Genomic DNA, 10899 nt, shown 5'->3' on the forward strand with positions numbered 1-10899 from the left:
TCTACGGATGTATTTTCCTGTTCTGACACTGGAAGTTTTTATTTTCAAAATAAAAGCGGGGATACCACGATACCCTTGTTCCTGGCTAAAATGGATTTGGAGTCCTACACAAAATTATGTTTTAAACATGGCACAACAAGGACTGATATCTACAGAAATCTCTACGCACACATCACAAGAAAGTGGAGGCAACGGTCATGTCTTTATAATTGCTACTTCCGGTTTCGGTGTCGCATCATGAAAAAAACATGATTTAAAAAAAAAAAAAAAGTATTATTAAATCAACATAAAAAACACAAAATACACTTACAGTTAGTGCACCAACCCAGAAACACTCCCTCCCTCACTCATTCTCACTCATTCACACAAAGAGGGTTGTTTTCTTCTGTTATTAATATTTTGCTTCCTACAATATATTACCATGAATTGATTTACGTGGACCCTGACTTAAACAAGTTGAAAAACGTATTCGGATGTTACCATTTAGTGGTCAATTGTACGGAATATGTACTGAACTGTGCAATCTACTAATAAAAGTTTCAATCAATCAATATATCCATGCAGTCTGCAAGGGATACAGCTGCTGGTCCACTAATAGTGCTAAGTACTAACTTTTAACAGTTAATTTTACTCATTTCCATTAATTACTAGTTTCTATGTAACTGTTTTAATTACATTTTAATACATTTTTTTTCAAGAAAATGTTTTTTTTGTTGTTTTTTTTAAATAAAGGGCATTATCTTCACCAGACCAGGTTGTCAATAAAATTAGATTGTTTAAAGGGTTCTTAAAACCAGGTCCAGTCCAGATTATGTACAGGTCGGGCTCAGCAACACACACCTTCATTTATGCACACTCAAATTATGGAATACAACAACAGACTGCATACAATCTATAAAAAAAATTACATTTTCAAAAAAAAACATATGCTTTGGTCCGTTTTTCAGTTTCTGTTTTATGTGCGTAGAAGTTTTTTGTTGATGTATTTCCTTGTTTGAAAATATTTTTTCATGTAGGGTTCCTAATGGATTTTTAGCCGCAGTCACAACGGTCACACGGGGACCGAAGTAAATATCCCCGCTTTTACTTTGAAATTAAAAATTTCCGGTGACTGCAAATGAACAAACATCCGTTTGGGTCTGTTTTTGTTTACTGGTAGTGTATTAGTCTATTTCGAACATGCATACAATTACATAACGCTACGTCACATATTTCCAGTGGGGATTTTAATTGTCGTTTTATGAAATATAAAATGGAAAATCAAATCGTTTTTTTTAAAAAATGTAGTTAGTGCTAGTGCACCAAAAAAAAGAGAACAAAAATTCAATGACCAAATCATACACTGACTGGCCCGTGAAGGCAACGTGACCTTTCACACACACACACACACACACACACACACACACACGCGCGCGCACAGCTCACTTGACCGGAACCGTCAACGGCTTTGCAGCTAGCACTTAGCAGCTAGCAATAAGCAGCTAGCAGGGTTAGCGAGCATGGAGGAGTTTCTGTCGAGTTGCCACGCAGCAGTCAAGGTAAAATACACGCATAAAATACACGCACACGCACACGTAGACACACACACACGCGCATAAACACACACTCTTGCGATCTCTCCAAAAGAAAAGTGTCGTTGTTCGAGCTGAAATGTGTACTACTTAGATTTGCCACTAGATGTCAGTGATGCGTCAACTAAAGGGAGTCTGGCAAGATGTCTGCGTGTGTCAGGGAAACTTCAAATCTTTCTTTATCATTCTTTTATTGTCACAAATAGGAAAACTACTTTGTTTGGATTGAAAAAAGTCACTCATTGTACCGGGTTTAAAATTCAAACTTTAATAATCATTACAATTTATTTTATTCATGTTAGGTTTTTCAACTACTTTGTTTGGATTTTAAAAAAGTCACTCATTGTACCAGGTTTAAAATTAAAACTTTAATAATAATTACAATTGATTTTATGCATGTTAGGTTTTTAAACTACTTTGTTTGGATTTTAAAAAAGTCACTCATTGTACCAGGTTTAAAATTAAAACTTTAATAATAATTACAATTGATTTTATGCATGTTAGGTTTTTAAACTACTTTGTTTGGATTTAAAAAGTCACTCATTGTACCAGGTTTGAAATTAAAACTTTAATAATAATTACACTTTATTTTGTTCATGTTAGGTTTTTAAACTACTTTGTTTGGTCACTCATTGTACCAGGTTTAAAATTAAAACGTTAATAATAATTACAATTTATTTTATTCATTTTAGGTTTTCAAACTACTTTGTTTGGATTTAAAAAGTCACTCATTGTACCAGGTTTAAAATTAAAACTTTAATAATCATTACAATTTATTTTATTCATGTTAGGTTTTTAAGCTACTTTGTTTGGATTTAAAAAGTCACTCATTGTACCAGGTTTAAAATTAAAACTTTAATAATAATTACAATTTATTTTATGCATGTTAGGTTTTTAAACTACTTTGTTTGGATTTAAAAAGTCACTCATTGTACCAGGTTTGAAATTAAAACTTTAATAATAATTACACTTTATTTTATTCATGTTAGGTTTTTAAACTACTTTGTTTAGTCACTCATTGTACCAGGTTTAAAATTAAAACTTTAATAATAATTACAATTTATTTTATTCATGTTAGGTTTTTAAACTCCTTTTTTTTTTTTTTTTTAAGTCACTTATTGTACCAGGTTTAAAGTTAAAACTTTAATAATAATTACAATTGATTTTATTCATGTTAGGTTTTTAAACTACTTTGTTTGGATTTAAAAAGTCACTCATTGTACCAGGTTTAAAATTAAAACTTTAATAATGATTACAATTTATTTTATACATGTTAGGTTTTTAAACTACTTTTGTTTGGATTTAAAAAGTCACTCATTGTACCAGGTTTAAAATTAAAATTGTAATAATAATCACACTGTATTTTATTCATGTTAGGTTTTTAATGTTAGGCTCTATTTTGGGGGCTCTAGTTGCCAGCGAGTGGCTAGTAGTGCCACAAAGTACCAATTTTATACAAGATATAGAAGTACATCTGTTTATTTTTCTCTTTAAAAAGAGCTTGACAGACAGAAAACAGATGTAACAAAATAAGAGCACAAACCTGGAACTAATAGTAAACAGCAAACCCTCCCTTTGGATGATTTGAGTCCTGCTCTTATTCTTCTAGGCAAACGCGGACGCATCGGGACAGGAGTTCCATGTGGTTCTGGGGAACGAGGCCTGTGACCTGGATTCCATGGTGTCAACCATCGCGTATGCCTACTTCCTGTCCAAGGTGAGGCGCCGTCCGATCAGCCATCAGCGCCCCCTCGGCCCTGTAACGCCCGCACGGCATCTCTTAACAGACGGGCGGGGGCGAGACGCTCAGCGTCCCGCTGCTCAACATCCGTCAGGCCGACCTGGTTCTTCGTCCGGACAATGTGTTCCTGCTGAGTCAGGCCGGATTGTCTCCGGACCTCTTGTTCTTCCGGGACCAGCTGGACTTGGGAGCTCTCCGAAGAGCTGGGCGGCTCCTCCTCACCTTGGTGGACCACAACATCCTTCCCAGGTAAACTGTAGATGAAGTGGATTAGGAGGTCGAGCAGCCACGTCTCTTTTGCGTCTCCAGTTCAGACAGTGACCTGGAGGGGGCGGTGGTGGAGGTGATAGACCATCACCTGCTGGAGAGAGAGCCCCGCCCCTCCTGCCCTGTTACCGTGGAGATGGTGGGCTCCTGCGCCACCTTAGTGACAGAACGCCTCATCCAGAAAGCTCCGGAGATCCTCGACCGGCAGCTCGCCGAGCTTCTCTACGGTAGCCACACCGATAGGCCCCGCCCACATTCCCTGAGTGCGGCAATGTGTTTGACGAGCGCCGGTTTGTTGCTTTAGCTACGATCCTGACAGACTGTGTCAACATGGCGCCCGCGGCGGGCAAGGTGACGCCCAAAGACAGTCAGTACGCGGCGGCGCTGGAGGCGCGATTCCCCTCCATGCCACCACGGGGCGCTCTCTTCAAGGCTCTGCACAGCGCCAAGTTTGACGTGTCAGGTGAGGCCGCCGACGACTAGGTGATGGTTTTGTGAAGTCGACGCTAACGACGTCGTGGTCTTCAGGTCTCAACACGGAACAAATGTTGTTGAAGGACATGAAGAGTCTCTCCGGAAGTTTCTCCCTCGCCGTGTCGGTCCTCTACCTTCCACTAGAGGTCAGTACTGACATGAGTCATGCAGAGCCGTGTACAGAGAGAGTATGGCCAACTAGTTGGTACCAAACATGGCGTACTGTAGTCCCGTGAGGGGATTTTGAACAATCCGAGAGAATGGCCAGGGCGCCATGTTTGCTACCTGCTTTGGAACCGGGTTCGCCATACTCTCTCCATACACGGCTCTAGAGCAGGGGTCCTCAAGTACAAATCTTGAAGGTCCACAAATGTTTTTTTGAAACAGGCTGGGTCCGTTTATTATCGGTCAAGCTTATATAATAGCAGGAGGTAGGTAGTTTAACATTTTCTTAAAATTAACAAAAATAAAATAAATATCCAATAAAATACATGAAATATTTTCTTTGAAACAAAAATAAATAAGAACTTTGAAAAAATGTGTCCTCTGCATTTGACCCATCCCTTGATCACCCCCTGGGAGGTGAGGGGAGCAGTGGGCAGCAGCGGCGCTGCGCCCGGGAATCATTTTTGGTGATTTAACCCCCAATTCCAACCCTTGATGCTGAGTGCCAAGCAGGGAAGAATGCTGGTATGAGCTTTTAAACATAACCCGTTAACTGCTGCCAATCAAATGGTGAATAAGATACTCTTTAGGGTTCATATGTTTGTAAATCTGACTGTGTTGAAGTCAGTGCCTCACCAGCCATCAACCTCACCGCACGTTACTGCTCTGTTGCTATTTGTTGTTGTGTCATAGATTTAACAAAAATCTTGCTTGATGTTTCATATGGCTTTTTCAGCCTTGTGATTTCTTTTTTTCTTAGCTCTGAATCATGAGGAAATGTCTCTTCAAATTCGCGGTGCTCTTTCAGATAGTGACGTTTCAGATTTTCACTTTTCACCAGAGCAACAGTAGTGTTGCATAGTAGACACATTGGTCTGGTACTTGCAGTAGGTAGGATGAAAACATATTGCTCTGTCCATTCTTCCTTGAAACGTCGGTTTTCCCTGTCCACCTTTCTTTTACCAGCCTGAGCCAACTTGGAGCATGCCATTGTGATTTGATTCACATTCAGTGACTGCAGCCTGAGCCAACTTGGAGCATGCCATTGTGATTTGATTCACATTCAGTGACTGACAAGTGAACAGTTAGCGAAGTAGCGATACGAGACAACTGTGTGCCTGCAGCGAAAGGTTCCATGCACTGTGCACATGACCCAGGTGGTAACAGCCTATCAGCGCGTCGTTGTGAAAGAGATGACAACCCATACCCCGGAATTAGCCAATCAGAGTGGCGTTCTCTCGCTCTCACTCCGTCTCTCTCTCTTTCTCTCTCTGAGAGAGAGAGAGAGAGAGAGAGAGAGAGAGAGAGACGGAGTGAGTGAGACACGAGAAGTGTAAACGAAACGTGGAGATATTTGACTAAAAACAACAAAGAACGTTGACTTGCGCTAGCGATAACTCACAGATAAATACAATTATTATATTTTTTTATAATAATTATAATTATAATAATAAAAAAAACATTTTTTTTTAAATTTATTTATTTTTTTATTATAATTCGTGCTGGGTCCGGACGGACACGTCGCTGGGTCCGGACATGGACCGCGGTCCACCTGTTGAGGATCACTGCTCTAGAGTGTTGCAGAGCCATGTATGGAGAGACTACGGACAACTCGGTTTTAAAGTTGGCCTCAAAATGGCTCTGAGTAGTCACGTTTTGACCAATCAGAGAGAGTATGACCAGAGAGTTTCCTAAATGATCGGTCCAAAGCCCCTAACGAGACCACTCGGCGCCATTTTGAGGCCAATTTTGAAACCGAGTTGTCCGTACTCTGTCCGGAGTGTATGGACAACTTGGTTTCAGAGTTGGCATCCTGTAGTCACATGAGGGGCTTTGGACCAATCAGAGAGAGTTTGGCCAGACGATCTCCTAATTGATTGGTCAAAAGCCCCTCATGTGACTACGGGGCGCCATGTTTGCTACCAGAGGGAGTATAGCCAGAGGATCTCCTAATTGATTGGTCAAAAGCCCCTCATGTGACTACAGGGCGCCATGTTTGCTATAATTGATTGGTCAAAAGCCCCTCATGTGACTACAGGGCACCATGTTTGCTACCAGATAGAGTTTGGTCAGACAATCTCTTAATTGGTTGGCCAAAAGTCCCTCATGTGACTACGGGTCGCCATGTTTGCTACCAGAGAGAGTATGGCGATTGGTCAAAAGCCCCTCATCGAAAAATCAAAGAATTTAGAGTGTACTCATTCCAATTACAGGGCCTCGAAAGAGTCCTGTATTGTTATTTTTCGTCACTACCTCCCCGTGTAAAAAGCAGTAAAAGTAAAAAAAGCAGGTATGAAAAAGTGTAAAAATGGAGCAATGCTACCACGCTAGCAAGCGTTAGCTAGCCGGCTATGAGGCACCAAGCTGCTAACTATCACCAAAAGGCACCATTTAAGTTTTTTTCGCCATGGCATCCTTTATGGTGCAGAATGATCTTTTTCAACAGGGAAAAATTAATCACGCATGTTCACATAATTAGTTTTGATATCTGTGTGCCGAGCGAGAGTAGGTCAGGTGACCTGGTGAGCCATCTTTGAACTGGAAGCACACTTTATTTTTTATTTTTTTCACTGGGCGCCATGTTTGCTACCAGAGGGAGTATGGCGATTGGTCAAAAGCCCCTCATGTGACTACTGGGCGCCATGTTTGCTACCGGAGAGAGTATGGCGATTGGTCAAAAGCCCCTCATGTGACTACTGGGCGCCATGTTTGCTACCGGAGAGAGTATGGCGATTGGTCAAAAGCCCCTCATGTGACTACTGGGCGCCATGTTTGCTACAAGAGAGAGTATGGCCAGATGATCTCCTAATTGATTGGTCAAAAGCCCCTCATGTGACTACTGGGCGCCATGTTTCCTACCAGAGAGAGTATGGCGATTGGTCAAAAGCCCCTCATGTGACTACAGGGCGCCATATTTGCTACCAGAGAGAGTATGGCGATTGGTCAAAAGCCCCTCATGTGACTACTGGGCGCCATGTTTGCTACAAGAGAGAGTATGGCCAGATGATCTCCTAATTGATTGGTCAAAAGCCCCTCATGTGACTACTGGGCGCCATGTTTGCTACCAGAGAGAGTATGGCGATTGGTCAAAAGCCCCTCATGTGACTACAGGGCGCCATATTTGCTACCAGAGAGAGTATGGCGATTGGTCAAAAGCCCCTCATGTGACTACTGGGCGCCATGTTTGCTACCAGAGGGAGTATGGCGATTGGTCAAAAGCCCCTCATGTGACTACAGGGCGCCATGTTTGCTACCGGAGAGAGTATGGCCAGATGATCTCCTAATTGATTGGTCTAAAGCCCCTCATGTGACTACGGAGCGCCATGTTTGCTACCAGCTTCGAAACCGAGTCGACCATACTCTCCCCATACTGGGCTCTGATGTGATGACACTCACCTGGTTGCTAAAAAGTGTGTTTGTCAGGTGTTCTTGCAAAGGGCGGAGCTGGAGGCGGAGCTCTCACAATTCTGTCACAAGTTTGGTTTTGAGCTGCTCGTCATGATGAGCATTTCCTTCACCGAGGGCAACGAGCCGATCAGAGAACTCGCCCTCTTCAGCCACAGCACCCCCCACAGGGAACAGGTACAGCTGTAACCATGGCAACTACTCCACCTGCCGCGTCACGACAACCCCCCTGCGCTTCCTTCCAGGTGAGCCAGTACCTGGAGCAGACGGGAAACCCCGCCCTCGACCTCTGTCCAATCAGCAGCCCTCATGCTCGCATCACGGCGTATCACCAAGGTAACGCGGCGCCGGCCGCGCTGTGACCCGCTTCTCGCTCACACCGCTTTTGTGTCCCCAAGGAAACGCCTTGGCGTCCCGCAAGAAGCTGCTACCCCTCGTTAAAGACTTCCTGAGGGCGCGCGAAGACGAGGAGTCTCTGGTGCCGCCCACGCCCACAAACAGCCTGGTGGACGGCTGCCCTCTGGACCACGGCCTGCCCGCCATCAGCGAGCGTGCTCTGGAGGAGAAGTTCAGCAAGATGGCCGACAGAGGAGGGTCTTGACCTGTCCGTCGTCCTAAAAACATTTGTCCTCTGCTGGAATTCAAGTCCACATTTGTAATTCCATCAAGAATAAAATGTGACAATATTTGACTTTTCACCTCAAATATGTCAGAGATGATTACAGATTAAATCTATGGACGACTTCAAAGGTGACGCATGTTGTCCTGCTGCTTGTGTGGGTTCTTACACTGTCTTCTAGCGGCAGCTGGGGTAGGCTCCTGCTCCCCTCTCACCCTTTAACACAAACACCAACCTTGACAAGTCATGGAGGAGGTGAGTTTGGACCAATCAGAGAGCAGCCGTCCTCTGTAATGCAGACAAACCTGTCGGCACACACGACAACAGGAAACACACACACACACACACACACACACACACACACGGTCACATACTCGTCGCAATCATCGCTAACATCATGAACACTGACAAGTACGTGTGTGTGTGTGTGTGTGTGTGTGTGTGTGTGTGTCTGACCTTTCTTGCACACTGTTGATGTTGTGTGTGTGTGGTCACAGGTCATCGCTTCATGACAACAACAATGACATCGTCAACTTGGAGCTGCGACAAGAAGGTGACAACTTCCCCAGGTACGCGACAACACAAGTACTACACAACCTGTCTACACGCCACATGTCTACATTATGCTTAGCTACATTACTTCATAACACTGCTTAGTTACACTGCTTACTTGGATTACTTAATGATACTGCTGAGTTACACTACTTGCATTACTTAATTACACTGCTTAGTTACACTGCTTACTTGGATTACCTAATTACACTGCTTACTTAGATTACTTAATTACACTTCTTAGTTACACTACTTACTTAGATTACTTAGTTACACTGCTTACTTAGATTACTCAATTACGCGGTTTAGTTACACTACTTAAATACACTGCTTACTTGGATTACTTATTTACACTGCTTAGTTACACTACATACTTAGATTACTCAATTACGCGGTTTAGTTACACTACTTAAATACACTGCTTACTTGGATTACTTATTTACACTGCTTAGTTACACTACTTACTTAGATTTCTTAGTTACACTGCTTACTTAGATTACTTAATTACGCTGCTTAGTTACACTGCTTACTTGGATTACCTAATTACGCTGCTTACTTAGATTACTTAATTACACTTCTTAGTTACATTACTTACTTAGATTACTTAGTTACACTGCTTACTTAGATTTCTCAATTACGCGGTTTAGTTACACTAATTAAATACACTGCTTACTTGGATTACTTATTTACACTGCTTGGTTACACTGCTTACTTAGATTACTTAGTTACACTGCTTACTTAATTACGCTGCTTTGTTACACTACTTAGATTGCTTAGTTATGCTGCTTACTTAGATTACTTAATTACACTGCTTAGTTACACTACTTAGTTAGATTGCTTAATTACAATAATTAGTTACACTACTTAGACTACTTAATTAGTGCTTAGTTACATTACTTAGATTACCTAAATACATTGCTTAGTTACCCTACATACTTGGATAACTTATTTACACTACAGTTACACTACTTACTTAGATGACTTAATTACACTAATTACTCAGATTACTCAATTACAATACATAGTTACACTACTTAATTACAATGCTTAGATACACTACTTACTTAGATTACTTAATTACACTGTTTAGTTACACTGCTTACTTGGATTACCTAATTACACTGCTTACCGGTACTTAGATAACTTAATTACACTTCTTAGTTACACTAGTTACTTAGATTACTTAGTTACACTGCTTACTTAGATTAATTAATTACGCTGCTTAGTTACACTACTTAGATTGCTTAGTTAGATTGCTTGATTACAATAATTAGTTACACTACTTGGACTACTTAATTACAATGCTTAGTTACATTACTTAGATGACCTAAATACACTGCTTAGTTACCCTACATACTTGGATAACTTATTTACACTACAGTTACACTACTTAATTACAATTCTTATATACACTACTTACTTAGATTACTTAATTACAATGCTTACTTACACTACTTAGTTACACTACTCAGATTACTTACTTATGATATTAAGTTACACTAGTACTTACTCGGATTACCTAATTACAATACTAAATTACATTACTTACTTAGATTACCTAATTACACCGCTTACTTTTCACTACCTAGTTTGACTGCTTACTTATTTACACTACTCAATAACAGTGCTTAGTTACACTAATTACTCAGACTAACTAGTTACACCGCTTAGTTACACTACTTGTTTACACTTACACTATTTACTCACATTGCTTAGTTACACTGCTTGTCACTACCTGGTTACACAACTTTGTTACGATGCTTAGTTACACTGCTTAGCTACACTACTTATACTACTTAGTAACACTACTTAGTTACAATACTTGGTTACATTACTTAGTTACACAACTTGTCACACTACTTAATTATACTACTTTGTTACAATGCTTGGTTGCACTACATGGTCACACAGCTTAGTTACACAACTTACTTATACTACTAAGTAACACTACTTTCTTTCACTACTTAGTTACTTTGCTTAGTTGCAATGCTTGGTTACACTACTTAGTTACACAGCTTGTTTCACTGCATAGTTACACTGCTTTCGTCAAAGACTTCAAAGATTATTGTAAAACTACAGTACTTACAATACTTAGTTGCACTGCT

At 41.0% G+C, this 10899-nt stretch overlaps 2 protein-coding genes across 3 annotated transcripts in view; both read left to right on the top strand.

The window, feature by feature from the left end:
* The first annotated feature begins 1142 nt into the window (after window positions 1-1142).
* On the top strand, window positions 1143-8311 carry prune (prune exopolyphosphatase). Its single transcript, XM_061983012.1, has 9 exons — window positions 1143-1538; window positions 3181-3288; window positions 3359-3561; window positions 3622-3806; window positions 3884-4042; window positions 4108-4199; window positions 7642-7800; window positions 7869-7959; window positions 8022-8311. Exons 1-9 carry the CDS (start codon window positions 1500-1502, stop codon window positions 8222-8224), a joined length of 1239 nt encoding a protein of 412 aa, XP_061838996.1. The 5' UTR covers window positions 1143-1499; the 3' UTR covers window positions 8225-8311.
* A 266-nt stretch (window positions 8312-8577) lies between these two features.
* Window positions 8578-10899, top strand: part of bnipl (BCL2 interacting protein like) — a 5188-nt gene continuing 2866 nt past the window's right edge. Inside the window, exons 1-2 of one of the 2 annotated variants that reach the window (XM_061983009.2) lie at window positions 8578-8653; window positions 8740-8811. In XM_061983009.2, the coding sequence (XP_061838993.1) occupies window positions 8640-8653; window positions 8740-8811 (86 nt within the window). In that variant the 5' untranslated portion in view covers window positions 8578-8639. The other variant, XM_061983008.1, reaches the window with a different exon arrangement.

The sequence above is a fragment of the Nerophis lumbriciformis genome, linkage group LG21 (genome assembly GCF_033978685.3).
Source record: "Nerophis lumbriciformis linkage group LG21, RoL_Nlum_v2.1, whole genome shotgun sequence".
NCBI classification, from domain to species: Eukaryota; Metazoa; Chordata; class Actinopteri; order Syngnathiformes; family Syngnathidae; genus Nerophis; species Nerophis lumbriciformis.